Here is a 24358-nt window from a genome sequence, read left to right as displayed (position 1 = left end):
GTTAATGAAATGATTCACTGAGTAATGGATTGCAATTATATTGTTGTTACTTCGAAGCTATTGTGTTATGTTTGAGTCTGGCTATAGTTTGAGCCTCGAATCCTTTGAAATCACATCTCATAAAAGCAGTCAGTCTACCGTCAGCCCTCCTGCACATGGTAGAGACAAAAAGCCCTCTTCTTACAGAGAAGCTAACATGTGGCTTGCTGTCATGCAGCCTGCCTAATGGACTTGTAGACATGTAAGGAGATTATTTATTCTTAAAGCCTTTCAAAGCACCCCAGAACATGCCAGGATCATCAACAGAGCCCACAATGATACAAATTCACATAGCTCAACCCTGAACTCACAAAATTTTTTGTTGCTTAACAATGAAACATTGAAACGCCACGGGGCAGCTTTCTTAGGTGTGTCTCTCAGGGTAATTTTGGATAACATAATACTGTGGTCAGAAAGAGGGGTGGGTAAAATTACTGTGCTGTGAATTTCTGATATCAGTGAGGCAGAAGTGAATATATAATCAATACGTGAATAAGTCCTATGTCTATGTGAATAGAAACTGTATTGTGTCACTGAAGGGTAGAATAGCATGAAATGTATCAGTAAGGCTCAGGTCTGTGATAAGTTTATTCAGACTGGCAGAAGAAGGACTTTAAAGGTCCCATATTATGAAAAAACCCTTTTTCCAGGATTTGGGGTGTTATTTTGTGTCTCTGGTGCTGCCACACGCATACAAAGTGTGAAATAAGACCGTCCATGCTTTTTTGAGTGAGATACGGATTTGTGAAAGCACCCTTCCAAACGAGCCGATCGAGTACTGTTTCGTAACAAGCCTGCACATTTGCATTCTCCCACCCACCAGCCACCATCCCCTAGTCCTCTCCCCAGTGTCTCTCCACCCACCAGATACGCTACCTTCTCACCTTCTTTGATTGGACTGTTGAGCCCATTCGTATTAAAACTAGCAAACTATAGAGTAGTTATGATGGAAATAACAATGACAGTTGCAAGGGAGAGTAAACCAAACTCGCGCCGGCGGGTGACCATGTAGTTGCTGTAGTCAGCCAAGAAGATGATGTCTTTGCCGCCAACTTTCAGGGGAGAACGTCGTAGAGACACATGGTAGAGACAAGAAGCCCTCTTCTTTTGAATGACATCTACTCCATTATGCAGATTTCTTCCACAATTGCCATCCATTGATCCTGGTTGGATGGGTCTACCTTACACCAGTTTCTAGTTCTAGCTTTCTTACTCGCTATCAATAATATTTTTACCAAATATCTATCTCCAATATGTATACATCCTTCATCAAGGTTACACATGTATAGAGTCATACAGTTCATGGGGATATTATAACCCAGTATCTTCTGCAGGACATTGTTTACTATTCCCCAAAACCTTGCTATTTTATTACATTTCCAAAAAAAAAGACCATGGTCTGCTTCTAATTCACCAAATTCTCTCCAACACCTGTACTTGGTATTTGAATATTTTGTTCTTGATTTTAGGCGTGATAAAGAATTGTATCAGATTTTTCCAAGAGAACTCCCTCCATGTCTGTGAGCTGGTGGATGTTTGATGTGTTTTCCACATCTCTTGCCATTGTTGATCCGTAATGTCTATGCCGAGGTCTGTTTCCCATTTTTCTTTTATATAATTTGTTGTATTTTTATTTGCTATCAATGCTTTGTATAATGCCGATATAATTCTAAATGAAATTCCTGAGTATGATTTGATTAGAAGTTGAGTTACACCCCACACTTCCATGGAGGGATCACTTCTGATTTTCTTCTTATAATAGTCCCTTAGTTGTAAATATCTGTGAAAATCATGTTTCCCCAAATCATACTTATCCTTCATACTTTGGAAACTCTCCAGCTCCCCTTTCTCCTCTAAAGTGCACCGTGCTGTAATTCCCTTAGTTGCCCATGATTTGAATCCCCTGTCATATTCATTTGGTTTGAAATCGTTATCGAATGCACCCATTTTAATTGGTTTATATCCTTTATCTTGTGTTTTTGGACTACTCAGAACCATAACTCCTAAGTGTATGAGGTAATTTTTTCCTGTATTTTCTTGTACATTTCTTTATCTCCAATGATACTCTGAATTGGGTATCCACTTAGCCACGTAATCCAGCTTGGACTAGCATACTATATATCCCCCCCGTCTATTGGTAGCTGGAGAGTTTCATACCTTTCTCTGGGGCTTTTTCCTCCCCAGGTAAACCTTGATATTATTCTATCCCAGTTCACAAATTGAGTTTGGGGGATTTCTGAGGTGGCACGGTGGAACAGTGGCAACACTGTCGCCTCACAGCTAGAAGGTCCTGGGTTTGATTCCCACTGTGGGTGCCAAGGGTGTGTCCTCCACCATGCCTTTGGTGCCTGCTCGAGAAAAAAAGGGGGGGGGGCTTTCTGTGTTGAGTTTGGATGTTCTCCCCATGTTCACGGTATCCTCCATTAAAAACCCCCACTAACATGCAAGAAGATTGACCAATGGTGACAAATGGAACTGGGTCCCCAGGCGCCACTGTTGGCTGGCAGCCCAACGTTCCTGGTCTGCCGTGGAGGAAGGACTTTCCAGGATGGGTCAAATGCGGAGAAAATTATCACTAATGCATGGCGTGTGTGCAGTCCCCCCCCCCTCGTAGCATGTGTGCGCAGTGATAAATAAAGTGAATCTTAATCTTCTATAGGTAAAAATTGGAACAGATATAAAAGCCTAGGCAGTATATTCATTGTGACTACCTCAATTCGTGATCTGAAATCTAATGGTAAAGTAGATCATCTTTCTATGTCCTTTTGGATATCACAATTTATATTATTATAATTCGCCTTATGTAGTTTAGTTAAACTTGTAGTAATGTAGACTCACAAATATATGATTGTTTTTTTTTTTATTCCAATCGAAATTGAATGATTCTTGTATCAACCTTGATGGAGTATAGTGTAATGCTAGAACCTGTGTGTTTGATATATTTATCTTGTATCCTGAGAGATGCCCATATGTTTCAAATAGTTTCACCAGTGCAGGGATAGAGTCCTCTGGCTGTCTGAGGTAGGCTATGACATCATCAGCAAAAAGCCCTATCTTGTGTTCCATACCATTTATAGTTACTCCTTTAATTTCGGCATTCTATCGGACTGCTTGGGCTAATGGTTCAATAAAGAAAGCGAATAGAGTCGGCGACAGGCAGCAACCTTATCTATATTCCAAAGAAAACCTTCTCTATATCTTCTGGTGATCTTAACAGCTCCTGTGTGTGGGGGTCTTTTATTTTGTGAATACTATTAATTGCTTGCTGTTTTCTTTCCAGTAATTTAGTAGCTCTTGGGCCTATTTCATAATAGCTCTGTTTCAGAAATGTATTTCTTTTTTCTACTTCATCCAGTAAAATGTCATTTATTTTTGTCTTTAAAGCCTTAATTTCTTTGTATATATTTTGGTCTTTCGTATTCTGAAAGTTTCTTTCTAATACTTTTTTAGTGTTTTTCTTCTTCTGTATGTTTCTAATCTAGTCTTTGTTAATAGTGCTGTTTCTGCTATTAATTCTCCCCTAATAACCACCTTCATGGCATCCCAAAGTATTGTTGGGTCCACTTCGCCATTGTCATTTTCCTCAATGTATGTGTTGATTTCTGTTTTAATCCTTTCCTTTCTCTGATCATTGTTCAATAGGCTCGTATTTAGCCTCCACACTGCCGTTTTCTATTATGTAGGCGAATTTTTAAATAAAGTGGGGAATGGTCTGACACAACTGCCCCCCCAATACTACACTCTTCTACAAGACGAAATTCTCCCACACTCATAAAAAAGTAGTCTATCCTTGAATGTATTTTATGAGCAGCTGAATAGTGTATATATTCTCTTTCCAGTAGATGTAGATTTCTCCACACATCGATCAGACCCATCTCTTCCAGTGATATATTGACAAACCTTGATGATTGTTTTCTGTTTCTTTTAAGACTCGAATCACTTCTGTGGCAGAATGCTACATTTATATCACCTCCACAAATTGTAATTCCCTCTGATTCTTCAGCTATGACATCAAATAGGTACCCAAAGAAGTGCTTATCACTTTCAGGGGGTGCATATATATTGATCAATATTATTGATTCATTTGCTATCTTCCCCTTTATTATAACAAACCTTCCTTCTTTGTCGTCTTAAGAAGTTCCTTCTTACAATCAAGCTGGATTGAGTTCGCCAGCAGTATTACTACACCTCTTTTACAGCCACCTTTATATGTGCTATAATATAGGTTCTTATAGCCAAACTTCCTGAGTTTTTCATGCTCTAACTGGGATAAATGAGTCTCTTGCAGTAATATAATTTGTGCCCTTTCTTTTCTTAATTTTTTTGCAGGCATACTCAAGCCGTTTACATTCAGCGATATTAACTTAATGTTGTCAGTCATTTTTACGTTCCTTTTGTGCTTTCAGGTTTACTCCCCAACAGGTATGAACTAGATAACTATGTACATATAACACAAAAACATAAACAAAACCCAAAATCAAGGAGGATTTCAAACTCCAGGGCGGTTTTCCATGTGTCCCAGCGCCCCTGTTGGCCCCTGCTGGGTGGAGAGGAAGTCCTCTGGTTAGGGGGCCTCTCCCTAGACCTAATGCTATATTGCCTATTTGGTCTAGACATACTCAGCTTGGACAACCTAATTAACCTGTCCGCCCCTTGTCTCAGCCACTGTTGCCTTAGGCTATTCTAAGAGGTTTGAAATGTTAAAGTTGGGCCCACTGTGGTTTAAAAAGGAGGAGAACAGCCCTTTCTATTTTCCCCTTTTGCTCAGTTTTTCCTCCGCTATTATCTTAATTTAACATTATACCTGGATTTCAATTAGTCCACAGTTTTACCTCTTATTCTGAAAGTCTTATATTCTTTTGAACTCTTGTAATCTCTCCTTTATTCGCCGTGCTGCCTATAGTCGCTCTCTCCTGCCACCCGCTCACTGCCACCCTGCTGCCCCCGCTGCTCCTCGGTGTCAGTTCATCTCTCGCTCCAGAGCCAAAGCGCCGCTGCTCCCTCTCACCACCGGCGTGTCTCTCTCCTCGTCAGGGTCCTCCATCTCATAGCCCCTCACTCTCATGTCCCGCGCTGCCTCTCTGGCGCCTTCATATGTTTTCACGCCGTCATCCCAGTGTATTCTCATTTTGGCGAGTGCAGTCTGGAACCGGATTCCTTCCTGTTTCAGTGTATATGTTTTTTGCAAACACAAAAATCAGATCTGAAACCATCTGGAATCCAGGATAGAATTACAGCAACTGCTTCATAAAATGCACATTATCTGAATAACAGGACGTGCTAGCCCACAAACTTGTCATGGCAGATAACGCTGTAAGTACTGTACAACCTTGTTTCCAAAAAAGTTGGAACACTGTGTAAAATGTAAATAGAGACAGAATGTGGTGATTTGCAAGACATTGTAACCCCATATTTAATTGAAAATATCACGAAGACAACACATTAAATGTTAAAAATATGAAATGTAATTGTTATTAAAAATGATATCCTCAGAATTTGATGCCAGCAACATGTCTCAAAAAAGCAGGGACAGGGTCATGTTTACCTTCACCTTACTATCACCACAGTCACCCAGGGGTGAGAGACGAAGGGATGAGGGGATGAGGTGCAAGTGATCAAGGAGTGAGGGATGAGGGTAGGGGGATGACGGAGTAGGGAAAAAGGGTGAGGGATGAGAGGATGAAGGGAGAGATCCAGGCTGTGGATGGATGGATGGAGCGTGACAATGGACCAACGTGACCTGCCAGCATGGAGACGGGATGGAACTGGGGAAGTTGAGGTTAAAGGACGGGGACCGCCTTTTCAGGTGTTCTCAGATTTTCAGTAAAAGCCTCAGTGGGCCCTCTATTCAAGAGAGACAAGGGAGAGAGGAAACAATATGGGGTTTGGGGGTGGGGGGGGGGGGGGGGCACAGAGTTGAAAGGGAAATCATTGAATCAGGTGATCTTAAATTATCTGTCCAGAACTGGGATGTGTTCAGGGCGTGGTCTTTGTTCCTGAACTTAGAAAATAAAATTTAATTTCATGAACAAAGACCACACCGATAAGATACAGATTTATAATGGTTTAATGCATATTATGGATGGAGGAGAGCATGGATAATGAATGATAATACATTAGCATGAGGGTTGAAAGATGAAGCTTTAAAACATGTATGCAAATTTTGGCTGATTCTACTATCTCTACTATCTAAGTGGGGTGGAATCTGGGCTAGGCTAGGTGCAAGTCCAAACGGGTCGGCTATCCTAAGCATTCCCCTGGCAAATGTACACTCCCTCTTGAGGTCTACCCAGCATTACTAGAGGGAATGCTGTGTTTTTGTATTCACTGAAAAATGGCTTAATGAGAACATATCAGACTCCGCCGTTAAATTTAATGGCTAATATGTCACCCAGCAGACAAACCCTTGGATAAGGGAGGAAAAAACTTGCGATGGTGGTGGAGTATGTGTTTACATCAGCAATGCTTGGAGTTGAGATGCTGTTGTGGTCCACGAACACTGTTCACCACTGGTGGACTGAACAATAGACTACCTTTCTCATTTTAGCTGGGGATTTCAACATAGAGACCTTAAGACTGTGCTTCCAAAAAGACACTAGCATGTTGATTTTCCAACTACGGAAATAATACTCTAGACCTGGTTTACACAACCCATGAAGTGTAACAGGTAAGTTTAGGACAAGGGATGTCCGATAATATCGGCCCACCGATGTGGTTACAGGTACAGCAGAGAAAAGCTCTGTCTTCACCCAACCACAGCCAGATCAAAGGATCTTAGCTGTGATAATATCGGCCCACCTATATTATCGGCCCGATATTGGCATAAAAACGTAATATATGTTTATATCGTTATCTGTTTTTTTGTCTATAATGAAAACCGATAAAAATAATGCCTGGATTTTGCCCGGAGACATTTACCGGCACACAAATGATGACCTCATCAAACTGCGTCGTGAAGCACGTAAACAGTCGTCGGTGGCTGCAGTAACAAGCTTGCCCGCTCTGTGCCTGACTAATGTTATGTCTGTGGTTTGGAATTATTTCCAAGTGTCTCCTTCGGATATTAAACTTCCGATTTGCAATGACTGCAAAGCGTTGGTTATGCGAGGCGGAACCAAGACTTCTTCCTTCAATACGCTACGTGTCGGGCCGAAGAATGCCCCTTAGCTGTGGTATAATGAGCGCATATCACGGCCTGTCATGATGTATTGCTTTTATAAAACGGTTACCAATAATGGCAATATGAAAGAGGAGTACACAATAATTTTCATGTAGTTTTTAATTAAACAGAAATACATATTATCTAATAAAATAGCCCCGATGTGGAAAAAAATAGTCCCACCTCTCCGTTCGTTAGCTCTGCATGTCATCTATTCCTCGCCTTTTTTTCGGGAGAAAGTCACTGCTCAATCAACTCTACCATTGTTAACCCTATCTGGAGGTGAAAGTTAACCTTGAACATGTGAATTCAAAACACCGCAGCAAATTTTTGCTACCTACTGTAACAGTTTGTTGTCATGGATACATTGTTGCTTCTCTGACAATCAGCCCGTAGCGTAAACATGTGAGGCCCCCCCGTAGTTAACTATGAGTGAGTGGTCTGGAAGAATCCACCCAAAACCTCAATGAATGAGAGTTTTTTTTAATAGTTTTAGCCTTGAGTGATCACTGACTTTATTAAGCCGCCCATATGTGACATCGCGGCAGGCACCTGGAGACGCAGCAGCGGCATCTGAATATCATGACTTTAAAAGCACCAAATTACTTGCCTTAACGAATTTCAGTAAATAATGTGAAGAATTGTAAAATATCATTTCCATGAGGCTGTTCAATCAGACAGTGACAGTTCACCCTATAGAGCCTTAAGTGTCATAGTCGCTGTCAAGGTGCTGATCCTGTGACTGACCGTGAGCATGTTTGAATGTTGTTAACGCCTTTAAAAAATAGACATCAAAACCAGCTACTTTTTGCTGCGTACTGTAACGGTTGTTGTCATGGAAACATTGTTGCTTCCCTGAAGTGGAGTGATATGCTGTGATAAGGCTTTTTAGAATAGTAGCTGTGGTATACACTCATTATATCACAGTTAGCAGCCAATGAGATTGCCGGATTTCACCTTTCCGTTTTATAATTCCAATTTAATCTCCCGCCTCAGGATGAATCATTCAGAGAGATACGCAGCATTTGTGCAGCAAAGTAATGAGAAGAAGCAACAGGGACAGGTGGCACTGAAAAAAAGAGTAGCCTGTCCTACACTATGCATGTTATTTTAGTTGGCTTTACATGCTGCACTTAGTTGTACAGGTACAATTTGTGAAGAAGTCAAATTTGTCCTGTTTGTGGGGGGCATTGTCAAGATTATCTCAGGGAGAGTGTGATCCAAACTGTTGTTTGAAACAATCAAAAAAATTAATAGATAAATATGACACTTTTTCCATAACTTATGTTGAAGTAGTTTGTTCGTATTTTGCACAATGTTTACATTTGGAAAGCCTTGTTGCATTTGAGAATGCATCCAGTGGGGCATCACAATAAAATCAGGCATGATGTGTTAATTCCACAACATGAGATATGTAATGATAACTAAAATTAGTTTTGAGGAAAAATAGCCCACGTATATCGGTATCGGTATCGGTTGATGTCGGAATGGGAAATTGAGAGTTGGACAATATCGGCATATCGGATATCAGCAAAAAAGCCAATATCCGACATCCCTATTTAGGACCCAATTGCAGTACCACCAGTACACAGAAGTTGCTTTCACTGACTTCAACCTCAGGTTATCAATGTTCCGTTTGGAACTATTGAGAGACTTGTGAATTGTTTGGCAAACCAAACATTCAACACAGTCATGTTATGATTCCGTAGAATCAGTAAATTAGCTGGACCAGTGAAGCGGACGAACAGCCGGAAACAAAGAAAACGGTTTATTATAAACCCAAGAACAAGAACACAAAATCAGCCCAATAAAACAAAAGATCACTACACCGTGGCGAGTGGGTAGGAGAAAACGCCTAAGCTAAGATATAACAAAAGAAACGATGGAACTCAACCTCTGACTACTCTATCTAATCTAAGAATAACGGATGAACACAAAATCAGCCTAATACGACAAAGGAATCACTACACCGTGGCGAGCGATAGCACAAGACTAATGAGAATGCGAACCAAAATGACTAAACCAGGACTAGACTAACAAGGTGAAGACAAGCAAACAGGCTATGGCACAATGACAAGTAGAGAAAAATGGCTGGAGAGTCTAGGCAAAAGTGCTTTGACAATCTGCCAGTGTGGCAACGCTGCCACGCTGCTTAAGAGTCAGCGCAATCAGTGGAGATCTGCCTCAGGTGTGTCGGAGACCAGCAGCACTGCCAGGCCACACCTCCACTGCAGGTGAGGAGAGAGAGAGACAGCCATTAACCAAAACAAATTAAACACAAAAAATACATGAAAAAGTACAGACTATGACAGTACCCCCCCCAAATGACCCGATCACAGGGGAAGGGACCAATGTACCAGGGAGCTAACTTATGGGACTGAACCCGGCGAGGGATGTCCTTAGAAGAAAACAAAACCTGCTGATGGCATCTGCGGTGCGCTGCAGGGCCGTCCGAGTGTCTCTCCACACCTTGCGGCAGCGTCGCATGTGCTCCTGTACCGATGGCACCGCAGTCTCTCTTTCCTGTTCGGAGAACAGCGGGGGCTGGAATCCCAGCGAAGCCTCGAAGGGGGAGAGATGAGTCGCCGAGGATATCAAGGAGTTATCCACATATTCGACCCACGGAAGAAGTTCTGCCCAGTCAGAGGGATTTTGGGCCGCCACACACCGCAACGCAGCTTCCAGATCCTGGTTGGCATGCTCCGTCTGCCCGTTAGTCTGCGGATGATGACCTGAGGAGAGACTGGAGGTGGCCCCGAGAGCAGCACAAAACCCCTTCTACACCTGAGAGACAAATTGTGGGCCTCTGTCTGACACAATCTCAGCAGGGATTCCATGAATGCGGAAAACGTGTTGTATTAAATGGCCAACCGTTTCTTTAGCCGACGGTAACCCAGCTAAGGCAACAAAATGGACCGATTTGGAAAACTGGTCCACTATGGTAAGAATGGTGTCATTACCTTTAGACCATGGCAGCCCTGTGACAAAGTCCACAGCAATGTGCGACCACAGTCGGTGGGGAACTGGGAGGGGCTGGAGGAGACTGGAGGGGGGCCGATGCGACACCTTGCCCTAGGCGCACAGCCCACGCACCGCCACAAACTCGCGGACATCCGTCTCCATGGCTGGCCACCAGAATCTTCTTTTGAGGAAGGATAAGGTTCGGGGTGAACTGGGATGGCAGGTTAGCTTGGAAGAGTGTCCCCACTGCAGGACCTGGGAGCGTACCCCAGCGGGAACGAAGAGAGCATGGGAAGGCCCACCGCTGGGGTCCGGCTTGGCCTGAAGAACGTTATAAACAGTTGCCTCCACATCCCACGAAACCGTCGCCACCACTCGGTCAGTGGGCAGGATGGTCTCTGGTTCCTCCTCTGCGTCAAAGCGTTGGGCTTAACATTGCGTGAACTGGGCCGATAGTTAGGGTCAAGTTGAATCAGCCGAAGAACATGGCCCATCCTGGCCTGGCGTGAGTTCAGTCTTTTGGCCGTCTGGATGTACGCCAGGTTTTTGTGGTCCGTCCATACCACGACGGGTTGTTCGGCCCCCTCCAACCAGTGACGCCACTCCTCCAGCGCCAGCTTGACAGCCAGCAACTCCTGGTTCCCCACATCGTAGTTCCTCTCAGCAGGGCTTAACGGGAGAAGTAGGCACAGGGGTGAAGAAGCTGGTCAGGAGCCGCCCATTGGGAGAGCACGGCCCCGACTCCCGTGTCCAAGGCATCCACCTCCACAATAAACTGCTTGGACGGGTCAGGCTGGGCAAGAACAGGGGTGGCTGTGAACAAAGTCTTTAGCTGGTTGAACGCCAGCTCCGCCTCCTCTGTCCAGGCGAACCTAAGCTTGGTGGAGGTGAGACGGGCTAGTGGTGCCACCACGCATCTAAAATCTTTAATAAAGCGGTGGTAGAAGTTAGCAAATCCTAAAAAGTGCTGCAGCTGCTTGCGGTTGCTTGGAGTCTGCTCTGATCTGACCACTCTTGACAATGAAACCCAGAAACGAAACGGATGACTGATGGAAGGCGCACTTCTCCGCCTTGACAAACAGTCTGTTTTCTAACAGTTTCTGCAGTACAAGTAATACATGTTGGACATGTTCATCTAAACTGTGGGAGAAAATTAAAATGTCATCTTGGTAAACGAACACAAATCGGTCGAGACAGTACCTCAATACGTTGTTAACTAAGGCCTGAAATACAGCGGGGCGTTCGTGAGCCCGAAAGGCATCACAAGATACTCGAAATGCCCTAACGGCGTAACGGCGCTGGGCGAAAATGAGCCGGCATTGTAACAAAAACCCTCTACACCTATTTAAATCCCCTGAAAAGGGCTTGGGATTGGAGATGGGAATTTCACGAGTGGGGTCCGCGTCCGCCGGAGCGGCTGAGGCAGGAGCCGGCCCCGGAGCTTCTGCTCCCGAGGCCACCGGTGCAACAGTGAGCCCAGCCACTTGTGTGGAGAGCTGGTGCACCTGATGGGCTAACTGCTGCAGTGCAGGGAGCGCAGTACGTGATCATGGTGGCTTAGCCACTCATCCTGCTTCCGCAATGCGTTGTGCACGGCAGGATCCCTGTCCCCAGGCTGGGCATCTGCTTGGTCCATATTGGCCAGATTGTACTGTTATGATTCCGTAGAATCAGTAAATTAGTGGCAACGCTGCCATGCTGCTTAAGAGTCAGCGCAATCAGTGGAGATCTGCCTCAGGTGTGTTGGAGACCAGCAGCACCGCCAGGTGAGAGAGACAGCCATTAACCAAAACAAATTAAACACAAAAATACATGAAAAAGTACAGACTATGACAAGTCAGACAGAGATCCAGAAAGTGCAGGGCAAAACGCAAAGGCACGCAGGTCCAGTAACAAGAGATCAGTCTGATAAAGAATGCTAGAGAGTCTTACATGATGCAAAGAACAATCTGGCACTGAGTGAGTGTGGGAGAGCAACTGAAATACTGGACTGATTGGGAATGAATCTCAGGCGTGTGATCAGATGAGTGGGCATGGCTGGCAGGGGAGTGACAGTGGAAAAGTACTGACTGAGCACGTGAACAGATGAAAGAAAATGGCAGCAGGTAAGAGACTCAGTATAGTGTGAGACAAGGGAGCATACAGGGTATCACTCCTCTCCGACCTCAGCCTCTCTGACCATATCACTGTTATGCTAAAAAGAGCATCCTTTTCACCACAGGTAAAGGTCACTAAACCGTTTCAGGTATGTGTGTGTGCAGAGGGGGCCTTTGGACACCACAGACTGGGACATGTTGAAGCAGGCAGCTGCTTACACTTACACACTAATGATGATGGGACACAAACTAAAACCATCACCACCCAGGATAACCAGAAGCCATGACTGGCAAGTGAGGTCCACAAGCTGAAGGCCCAGAATGCCAACCTGTCCCATGGTATCAGGAAAGCCAAACATCAGTACAGGAAATTGCCAGTCATCTGATACCCCGCTGGTATGATCAGCTGGCCAGAGGAGATAGAAGCCACTGATATCAAGACAAGGAAGCACCTCACAATGCATCGAGGGTTTCATCCCAAGTCCAGCACCCTGAGACTGTATGCCAAGCGGACCAAGGGAGAAAAACAGCACAGAAGCACTAATCATGGCTTCACAAGAACAGGCCCCTAGTACAACAGGCAGGGGTCTACCACACCAGACAGGACCCCAGATGCAGGCTGTGCAGAGGTGCTCCTGAGAAAGTTCAGCACATAGTAGCAGGGTGTAAGATGCTGGCAGGAAAGGCGAACATGGAACCGAGCCAATATTCTGTGGGACCTCCAGATCCAGACTGACAAGATGGTGGTGGCTAACCAACCAAACATCTGGTTGATCGACAAACAACAGAAGAAGGCATAAGGGATAGATGTAGGGATCCTGAGTGAGAGCAACATCAAAAGGAAGGAACAGAAGATCGAAAAATACCAAGGGCTGAAAGAGGAGCGAGCGTGGGGAGTAAAGGCAACAGTGGTAGTAGCGGTAATGGCCACGTTCGGGGCAATGACCTACAAACTGGGAGAGTGGCATCAGATTCCAGGAACATCATCTGAGGTCTCTGTCCAGAAGAGTGCAGTCCTAGGAATAGCTAAGATACTGTGCAGAACCCTCAAACTCCCAGGACCCGAGCTTGGGGAAAAAGACACAGATATAATCTCCCCTATTAGCAGACTTTGAACATCACAAAAAGGGTAAAGCAATCCAACAAAGATAAGGATGACTCCACGGTAAGAATTATACCAGCCTACCTATTTCAAGGCATGCAAAAACAGTGCAGACCCTCTCTTTTTGCTGCAACGTTTGTGGGTCTATGTGCTGCAGATACCACAATGTTTACATTGCTGATACGTCTGTTGTCTGCCTTGTAATATTCTATATAGTATATACTATTAATAGTACAGAAACATAAGACTATTTAATTTACATATTCATTACATATCATGCTTTTTGCACCTGCCGTGATAACCATCCATAGCCATTTCTTATTGCTGTTTTTTTCGCTTTGTTTCGCTTACAGTAATTGCACAGTACCAAGTGCCTGTTGTATAGGCTGAAAGTCCCTGTCTATAGAAAATTATTTTGTTTTGGACGAAAGGACCCCTGACCTGGCATGAAATTGTTCCAGTGATTGCTTGGAGGAATTTTGGGTGCAATTGAACCCTATGACCAAATCGAGGAATTTCACCTTCAAATTGGGCAGTGTTCCTGAAGGGACAGATAGCCACATCACAATGAATATCTTTCTTTGTACAGCCTGACTGTTTTATACTATTTGGACAACATTTGCTCACAACTCCAAGTGTATCTCTACACTAAATTTATCAGATTTGATGAATGTGATGATCAGAGCCCCTTATTTTCTAAAATTGTATAATCAGTGCAATCTGACTCTTGGATGTTATTGGATGTTACCATTGCTTTTCTCGACAGAATTGTTGATGTTACATGTTATGTTTTGTCCTGGTTGAATTGAATATATTGAATTTAGCACTGTGTTTAGACCTGATATTTTTTCTCTGTTCCCTTCAGGTATTTCCATACCATCTACCTGGGCATTCGGAGTCGTCAGAGTACTGAGACAGAGCGCTGGCGTTACTACTGGAGGATGGTCTATGAGTTTGCAGATGTGAGCATGTTGCATCTGCTTGCCACCTTTCTGGAGAGTGCTCCGCAGCTGGTGCTGCAGTTGTGCATCATTATACAGACACACAAGCTCCAGGCTGTCCAAGGTACTCTTTCTTTCTCTCTCTCTCTCTCTCTCTGTCACACACACACACACAAACACAGACATTTGTTTGTCTTTCTATACTTGGAATCCATTGACTTAACGCATCTAAATGCTAACCGTGGCTTAAAAGAGAAAGTGGTTCTCAGAAACAGTATTTATTTAAGATAAGATAGGACTTTACTGATCCCACACTGGAGAAAGTTAGTCGTTACAGCCAGCAAGTTACAAAAAGCAGGCACATTGGAATATATAAATAAAATATAAAGTACACAAGATACAGAATAGAAAAAACAACTATGTATATGTACATTTGTACAGATTATTAAAAAAATAGTAAATGCCAAAGAATCCTACTGCCATGTAGTCTTGTGAGAAAACTAACTACTGACATGACATGTATTGCACTTGAGAAATACTATTGCACCTGAGAAAATACTATTTCACTTGAAAAATACTAGGTCTATGTACGTGCATAATATATACAGTTTATACAAATACAGATGCCAATAAGGATAATAAATAGTACAATTGCACAGTTGAGAGGAATATACAACTTAGAAATTGCACTAGGTGGACCTAGAATTGAGAAAAGACAGTATAAACACAGTGCTAAATTCAATATATTCAATTCAATTCAATATTCCTTTATTAGTCCTGCGAGGGGAAATTCCAAATTACAGCAGCATCAATAAAGCAGATAGAGTAATATAAGAAGTGCATGCAAATTAAAAACAACATCAGTATATATACAAAAGAGTGAGAATTTTAAATAAAAAATAAAAAGAAACGTCATCCTAAGAAATTGTAAAAAATTGTAAATAGTATTTACAGACTGTTATGTACATGTTTTATTGCACAGCTTCTTGTACAGATTATTGCACTGATTACTTGGAGCAGTTTTTATTGTATACTCTGACAGCTGCAGGGAGGAATGACCTGCGATACCGTTCTTTCACACCCTTTGGATGGAGCTCCTCAGTGCAGTGAGTGTGTGTTAGAGGGGGTGGGAGTCAATGACTGTCATGGAGGACAGCTTGGCTGTCATCCTCCTCTCCCCCACCTCCTCCACCAGTTCCAGAGGGCATCCCAGGACAGAGCTGGCCTTCCTGATGAGTTTGTCCAGCCTCTTCCTGTCAGCTGTTGTGATGCTGCTCCCCCGGCAGACTATACCATAGAAAATGGCAGAGGCCACAACAGAGTCATAGAAGGTCTTCAGGAGTGCCCCACGCACCCCAGAAGACCTCAGCCTCCTGAGCAGATAGAGTCTGCTCTGTCCTTTTTTGTAAAGTGCAGTGGTGTTATGAGTCCAGTCCAATTTGTTGTTCAGATGAACACCCAGGTACTTATAAGATGTCACCATCTCAGTGTCCATTCCCTGGATGTTCACTGGTGATGGTGAAGAGTACGGGCGCCGACGGAAGTCCACAACCAGCTCCTTGGTTTTACCCACATTAATCAGGAGGTGGTTCTGCTGGCACCAGTCCACAAAATCCTGGATGAGTCCTCTGTATGGCTTGTCGCCCCCATCTGTGATGAGGCCGACAATGGCAGAGTCATCAGAGAACTTCTGCAGGTGGCAGGTGGGTGACGTGGGAAAAGTCAGCCGTATAGAGGGTGAAGAGGAACGGTGGGGGGCCCCCACACTGCAGAGGACAGTCCCTGACACACAGTCCCGTGTCCTCACATACTGTGGGCGGTTGGAAAGGTAGTCCACTATCCAGCATGTGAGGTGTTGGCCCACCCCCGAAAGTTCCAGCTTGTTTCTCAGGATGGCTGGCCTGATGGTGTTGAAAGCACTGCTGAGGTCCAGGAAAAGGACCCGAACAGAGCTCCCAGGCGATTCCAGGTGAGATAGAGCTCGATGGGGGAGGAAGATCGTCTACTCCGATGCCAGGCTGGTACGCAAACTGCAGTGGGTCCATGGGCGAGCTTACCAGGGGGCGCAGGTGGGCAAGGACCAGCCGCTCCAGGGCCTTCATGAGGTGTGATGTTAGGGCCACCGGCCTGTAGCAGCTAGGGTCCTTGGGATGTGGGGTCTTTGGCACAGGTACCATGCAGGACGTCTTCCAGAGGCGTGGCACCCTTCCCAGTCTCAGGCTCAGGTTGAACAGATGTCCAATGATCCTGCTCAGCTGATCAGAGCAGGATCTGAGGAGCCTGGGACTGAGGCCATCTGGTCCTGCAGCCTCCCTGGTCTTTAACCTCCAGAGCTGATTCCTCACCTGGAGAGGTGTGAGGGACAAGTTGGAGCAGGAGGGCTGAGTGTCTTGTGAAGTGGATGGGGGGCTGAGAGGAGCAGTGGGGGGTTTGCATTGATTGCGGTGAGCTGAATACGGGGGGAGGGGGTCAGTGGGGTACTCGGGCAGGGCAGATCAAAAGAGGTCTGCTGCAGTGCTGGTGCAGCTGGGGGAGGGGCAGATGTTTCTTCAAACCTACAGAAGTAGGTGTTCAGCTCATCTCCCCACTTTGGATCCCCAGCCGCCTGGGAGTTTGGCTCCTGGTGACCTGATATGGTTTTCAGGCCTCTCCAGACTCCCCTGGTGTTGTTCACCTGCAGCTGTTCTTCCATTCTCTTCCTGTATCTGTCCTTCCCCTCCCTGATATTCCTTCTTAGCTCTCTCTGAACAGTTTTCAGCTCCTCTTTGTTTCCTGACTTGAAGGCCCTCTTCTTCTCCTTTAGAAGAGCCTTAATGTCAGGATTGATCCAGGGTTTGTTGTTTGAGTGACACTGTACAGTCCTGGTGGGTGCAGTGTTCTCCACACAGAAGTTTATGTAGTCCGTGATGCTGTCCGTCAAACTGTCAATGTCCTCCTCATGAGAGTCACTGAATATATGTGACCTGTGGCGGTGTTCTTTCTTACAGACTGGATACAGCAGTCTGAAGGAGCTGCTTAAGGCCCCACCGTCTCATGCAGGGGGTGGGATGGGTTGTAATTGATCAAAGTCAACTTGGCTAACATCCTCCTCTCACCCACCTCCTGATGGTGTCCAGAAGGCAGTCCAGGACAGAGTCAGCTCTCCTGACCAGTTTGTTTAGTCTTTTCCTGTTCCTCCCAGAGCTCCCACAGCCCCAGCAGACCACTGCATAGAATACTGCAGATGCCACCACAGAGTCATAAAATGTTTTCAACAGTGTGCTACATACTCCAAAGGACCTCAGTCTTCTTAGCAGGTGCACACGACTTTGGCCCCTCCTGTACAGGGCATCTGTGTTATTTGTCCAGTCCATTTTGTTGTTGAGGTGAACACCTTCATCTTACTGACGTTTATGTGCAGGTGGTTCAATCCACACCAGTCGACGAAGTCAGTTACAACCTCCCTGTATTCCAAATCGTTCCCCTGTGATACTCTTCCAACAGTGGCTATATCATCGGAGAACTTCTGGATGTGCAGCTATCAGTGTTGTGTCTGAAGTCCAATGTGTAGAGGGTGAAGAGGAAAGGGGAGAGCACTGTCCCCTGTGGAGCCCCATGCTGCAAACTAGCACATTGGACACGCAGTCACGAAGCCTCACATACTGTGGTCTGTTGGTGAGGTAGTCGATGGTCCATGCAGCCAGGTGGCAGTCTACGCCAGCTCCTTCCAGCTTCCCCCTGAGCAGTGATGGTTGGATCGTGTTGAAAGCACTTGAAAGCAGTCGAAGAACATGACTCTCACCGTGCTACCAGTATGCTCCAGATGGGAAAGAGATCGATAGAGCAGGTAGATGACTGCATCCTCCACACCGATGGTTGGATGATCTGCAAACTGTAGGGGGTCCAGCTCACTGCCCACCAGGTGACGGAGGTGGTGGTTCAGTATAATCCTCTCCAAGCTCCTCATCAGGTGGGTGGTGGTTGGGCTCCCTGGGATGGGACTGGAATCACACAGGAAGTTTTCCAAAGGGTTGGAACTCTCTCCAGACTGAGGCTAATGGCACCTGACTTCAATTTTAGTCTTAGTGTTTGCACAAAAATTTAGTTTTAGTGAAATTGTAGTCATTTTTTTTTGTTGTCAACCAAAATGTAAGACAAGTAGTCTAGTTTTCATCAATGACTAGTCTAATTTTGTCATGCATTTAACATTTTTATGTCAACTATGGCTGCCATTGTTATGTAGTTACTATGTTGTTACTACTACAGGTGTAGACAAGGTTGGTGGAAAAGACACTTGTTAAAACACAGTGCTCGGGTCACTCTGCTCTCTGCTCTGCTCTGTACAACAGACTGACTGTCCTCAGTAAATCCAACTGCTATTTCCAAACTTCAGCTGTTTGGACAGAACAACTTTCTCTCTGTTCCTGCTCACTCATACGGGCAGACCGGACAGAGAGGAGCGGTAAGAGGAAAGGCGGAGGGCGGGTGGTGTTTGTGAATGATAGATGGTGTAACTCCAGGCACATCACTATCAAAGAGCAGCACTGCTGCCCGGACATCGAGCCATTGGCTGTTAGTTTGAGGCCATACTATCTGCCGCGGGAGTTCTCACATGCCATAGTGGTGGCTGTGTATGTTCCTCCCTCTGGCAACGCAGATGCAGCCTGTGACGTCATCAACACCGTGATCAGCAAGCTGCAGACTCAGAAACCACAGGCCCTCTTATTGATCTCTGGGGATTTTAATCATGCCTCTCTGTCCTCCACTCTGCCCAAATTCATCCAGTATGTCACATGTGCCACCAGAGACAATAAAACACTGGACTTATTCTATGCCAACACCAAGGAGGCATACGAATCATCACCCCTCCCCCCTCTGGGAAGAGCTGATCACAACCTGGTTCTTCTCCTGCCTGTATACAAGCCCCTTGTCAACAGGCAACCAGCTGTGTCCCGCACAGTGAAGACGTGGTCTGACGAGGCTGAAGAGGCTCTGAAGGACTGCTTCAATACAAAAGTGTGGGAAATATTCAGTGACTCTCATGACAGCTTGACAGACAGCATCACGGACTACATAAACTTTTGTGTGGAGAACACTGTACCCACCAAGAGTGTACGGCGTCACTCAAAAGAACAAACCCTGGATTAATCCTGACATTAAGGCTCTTTTAAAGGAGAAGAAGGGGGCCTTCAAGTCAGGAAACAAAGAGGAGCTGAAAACTGTATGTGAGGACACGGAACTGTTTGTCAGGGACTGTCCTCTGCAGTGTGGGGGCCCCCCAGGGAACGGTGCTGGCACCGTTCCTCTTCACCCTCTATACGGTTGACTTTTCACACCTGTCACCCACCTGCCACCTGCAGAAGTTCTCTGATGACTCTGCCATTGTCGGCCTCATCACAGATGGGGGCAACAGGTCATACAGAGGACTCATCCAGGATTTTGTGGACTGGTGCCAGCAGAACCACCTCCTGATTAATGTGGGTAAAACCAAGGAGCTGGTCGTGGACTTCCATCGGTGCCCGTACTCTTCACCATCACCAGTGAACATCCAGGGAATGGACACTGAGATGGTGACATCTTATAAGTACCTGGGTGTTCATCTGAACAACAAATTGGACTGGACTCATAACACCACTGCACTGTCATTCCTCCCTGCAGCTGTCAGACATATAACAAAAACTGCTCCAAGTAATCAGTGCAATAATCTGTGCAATGAAACGTGCATAACAGTCTGTAAATACTATTTACAATTTTTTACAATTTTCTAGGATGACGTTTCTTTTTATTTTTTATTTGAAATTCTCACTCTTTTATACTAATGTTGCTTTTAATTTGCATGCACTTTTTATATTACTCTATCTGCTTTATTGATGCTGCTGTAATTTGGAATTTCCCCTCGCGGGACTAATAAAGGAATATTGAATTGAATTGAATTGAACCTAGCATTGCCACAGTTAGCTGTGCTCTCCACTGCAGACTCATTCCGAAGCTGGATTGTTCAATGAAATATACTCTTGTCTATGTTAAGCTTGAGAGTAAAAGCAAAATCGTTGGATGATGTAGTGATATTTCTTTAGAGAATATCTACAGGAAGATTTAGATGGTTAATCTTGTAACTTATTCATTACTTTAAACCTACACTTACAGCACTACAGATAGTCAACTACCTGTCAACTGAATCAATGTTATATCCACAGCACTAATGTTACATTAGCTTACTATTCTATAAATGTGGGCATGCTGTCTGCGTGTTTTTGTAGTTTGGTCTCAGTTGTCTTGTTGAGGCTTCTTGTCTAATTCTCAGTGACATATTTATTACGGTTTGTGTTAAGGAAGGCCAGGACCAAGTTGCGGAGATGGAAAAAGCTCAGGATTTATTCAGTAAAATACAAAACAAAAATCACCTGAACCAGGGACAGCACATACAAGCGAGCAAAAAACAGAAAATCACCTGAACCAGGGAAAAGTATCAAAACAACGATGATCAGCAAAAGGAAAACTATGAATGAATATTAAGGAACTCAAAATCACCAATCTTGCTGGGAAAAACACTGACAGAGAAGCAGAACAAAAGGCGATTAGGAGACTGGAGACAGGGAGAGCGAGACGAAGCTGAGAGAGTTTCTGGCAGCGAGCTGCATGTGTCGGGGGACAAAGGGAATAGTCTGGCACAGGAGGTGAGTATGAGGTGACTTAAGAAGCTGAGCTGATTAACTGATTGGGTGCAGGTGCATCTCATGAAGCTCGCTCCTGAAGCGACTCGGCCCGCCTCTCTCTCCCGCTCCAACCTGCAGAGTGATATGGGGGAAAAAACACAGCATCAGGGAGACGCAATAGCCCGAGACCACAGCCCTGACAATATTTAGTCCATGTTTCTTCCAAGAACACAAGATAGTGTTCCTGAATGAGACAGAATTACTGAATACAAGATGCTTCCTATAGTCTACTGTTTTAGTAAGTCCACATACACACATGCAGAAACACTGTGTGATAATAGATATTTGTAACTTGGTCTCGATCATTCTAATTTAAGCCAGTAAAACATAAAAGCAATTCAATCGTTTTTCTACCCCAAGCCAGAAAATGATGAAGTTTTTCTTTTTTTCCTTGAAAAATAACTTGTGTAGTCTATGCATTGCTTCTACCAATTGAGTGAGTGAGTATGAGTGTGAATGGTTGTCTGTCTGTATATGTTGCCCTGCAATCGACTAGCGACCGGTTCAGGGTACACCTCTCGCCCGTTGACAGCTGGGATAAGCTCCAGCCCCCCCTGTGGGCCTGTGGGCTACCTAATAAGTATGTTGGATCCTATGCAAACACATACCTCATCGATGATGATATTGCAATTATTATTATCAAACATTAGAAAGATAATGATTTCTTTATAGTGCTCATACCACAACAGACTTTACATATTGCTTCATTGTAAAGGAAAAATAAAGATCCTAAACATAGTAACAAAACAGAGGCAAATACAGAGGAAATAAAATGATAAATTGTCCATTGTAAATCATTGTAAAAAAAAATCAAGCATACCAAAGTAATTAACCAAAATTAAATATATAAACAAGCATTTAATTGACAAGTTACAAATTGCTGTGTAGACTGCAAAAATATTATACATAAATATGGCACTGAAATCAGACCTACTGTGTCACTGTGTGCCTGTCTGTCACAGGTATGACAGCAGCAGCATCCCTTGTTTCTCTGGCGTGGGCCCTGGCCTCGTACCAGAAGGCCCTTCGAGAGTCTCGAGATGACAAGAAGCCCATCAGCTACCTTGCTGTCATCATCCAGTTCTGCTGGCACTTCTTCACTATTGCTGCGAGGGTCATCACCTTTGCCCTGTTTGCCTCAGTGTTTCAACTCTACTTTGGCATCTTCATTGTCCTGCACTGGTGCATCATGACCTTCTGGATTGTCCATTGTGAGACAGACTTCTGCATCAGCAAGTGGGAGGAGATTGTGTTTGACATGGTGGTGGGCATAATCTACATCTTTTCCTGGTTCAACGTCAAGGAGGGACGGACAAGGTGAGGATGCTCAACTTCATTTAGTGTGATTTAGACCTGAAGAAAAGATCTATTTCAGTAATTGTCTGCCTTGCTACATAAAGGACACACAATAGTGCCCATTTTCACTGAACGTTGGCACAGGATGTAATTTTTGTATTGTTCAAAACTAATTCTATCACTATGTCTGACACCTTTGATGCTACACAACAGTACACATCAATAGTCAGTTCCTCCACTGGCATTTTAAAATATGATTAGCACAGCTTTGAATCCTCACTTGTGGTCTTCACTAGAAGCTGAAATGTTTATTACAGTGCTCAATACAAAAACTTGGATAGGCTGAACAACACATTGACAATGTATATTCTTACAGCCATGCTGCTAGAACTTTGACCTCAGAATGGCAGTGTAGAACAGGTCATGGCTTAACAAATTCAAAGTTTTTCCTCTGATCCCATCAAACTGTTCAGTACATTTCTCGTAAATGTTTTGGTGTCATTACAATAAGAGGGATTTATCCTCTAGGGACTGTTAACATCCACAGCAAATTTCCTAATCTCTGAAGTCTATTTTCTTTATCTTGTGTAATTTGACATTTTCACCCAATGTTAGTACTGAGGGAAAGCTTGTGGAGTGTCCAAAAGTGTTCATTTCTTGATTCCTGAACATTGTATTTTAAATATTTAGTGCAACTGATGGATGTTTAGGCTGGATGGAGGTGTAGGGGAATCAGGTCACTAAACCCGTGGGTCTAATGTTTGCACTTTGGTCTAATGTTAATATAAAAAGGGGCACCAACCTTCCTCAGCTCAGAAGGATTTTATTTATTCTTTTCTTTGAATGCTGATTTAATAATAATTAAGGAATTAATGGGAGATCAATCTCATCATCTGAAGCGCAAACTCTCAATACAGGGATCGTCTATTCCCAGGTCAAAAGGACACTATCTGACAACGACTTAAATGAAAAGTATTATTTATTTGACACAATAATGAGAATGGATATGAATAATGAATAATGAATAATACGACAAATAATATGGATTATATGATGAAACACAAACAACTGGATGAAGTAGCAATAGCAAAATAATAAAAGGAAAGAGTTTGGCAATAGTGAGAAGTAGTTTTGAGGAAAAATGAGGACGCGAATGTAGTGTTAATTTCTTGAATGAATTACTAAGCGAGTCTAATGAAAATTGAGATTATAAGAGCCCACAGCACCAACTGTTTGTTCAAAGCTGCATAGAATATGCCTACTTCTGTGCCAGCGGCACTCCAGTGGTGGTCAGTCCTGAACTGAGACGGGCTGTCGTTTGTGGCTTCAATTTGCACTGCAGTCCAATGGGGCGAACCAGTCAAACCGCGGTTGAGAGCTGATATGGGTCAGGGATGTGTCAGGAGCTGGAAGGCCTCCGGTGTCGGCAACAGATTAGAAGCGGCTCTTTCAGTGGATATTTGACCCAGACAGATGGGTTGAGGCTGGTTGCAGGACTTCGGTCCAAAGAGGCAGACAGTCGTATGGCAAAAACGTCTTGGCTAATAATAAAGTTGAGAACACTTTCAATGGTCTGTCAAAAGTCTCTACAAAAATCTTCTTACGTGATTCGGCTTTAATTGTTAAAGAAAAGAGGAGTTTGGCTTTAATAATGAAAAAGTTATGCGGTTTAACATGGCAAGCAAAAGTAGACAAAAGATTAAAATATCACGCCAATAAGCGGGCAGAAGACAACTGACGAGCAAAAATTTAAGTTACAAAAACTAAAGAAAAACTAAAATGCTGAAAAAGTGGGGTAAGTAAAGAACAAGTAAAGACTGGTCTCAAACAAAGACGTGAGATGACGAAGAGACAAAGAAGACGTCTAAGAAGACATGTAACAAAGAATAAAGTGAATGGAAGAAATGCGTAGAAGAATGACAAAGAAAAAGTGAGCAATAGACGCACGCTGCAGGGTGTATAATTTCGGCGCTCTGGGGCGTCTTGTGACAAACAGACCTTCGCGTATGTAGAATGATTTACAGGTGAACACTGTGATTTCAGCTTATAGAGAAAACATGAACTAATGA

The 24358-nt window shown here is 44.1% G+C and overlaps 1 protein-coding gene across 3 annotated transcripts in view; it reads left to right on the top strand.

Moving 5' to 3' along the window:
• xkr4 (XK related 4) overlaps positions 1–24358 on the top strand; it is a 77141-nt gene that overhangs the window by 35459 nt on the left and 17324 nt on the right. For all 3 annotated transcript variants that reach the window (XR_013077901.1, XM_076745928.1, XM_076745927.1), the window contains 2 exons: positions 14223–14422; positions 21956–22310. Coding sequence is in view for 2 of the 3 variants with exons in the window: in XM_076745928.1 (XP_076602043.1) it covers positions 14223–14422; positions 21956–22310 (555 nt within the window). In the remaining variant the exon portion in view is untranslated. The remainder of the gene's footprint in view (positions 1–14222; positions 14423–21955; positions 22311–24358) is intronic.

The sequence above is a fragment of the Chaetodon auriga genome, chromosome 12 (assembly GCF_051107435.1).
Source record: "Chaetodon auriga isolate fChaAug3 chromosome 12, fChaAug3.hap1, whole genome shotgun sequence".
Taxonomy (NCBI): Eukaryota; Metazoa; Chordata; class Actinopteri; order Chaetodontiformes; family Chaetodontidae; genus Chaetodon; species Chaetodon auriga.
The sequence above is the reverse complement of the archived record's forward strand: the minus strand, read 5'-3'. Positions and strand labels throughout refer to the sequence as shown.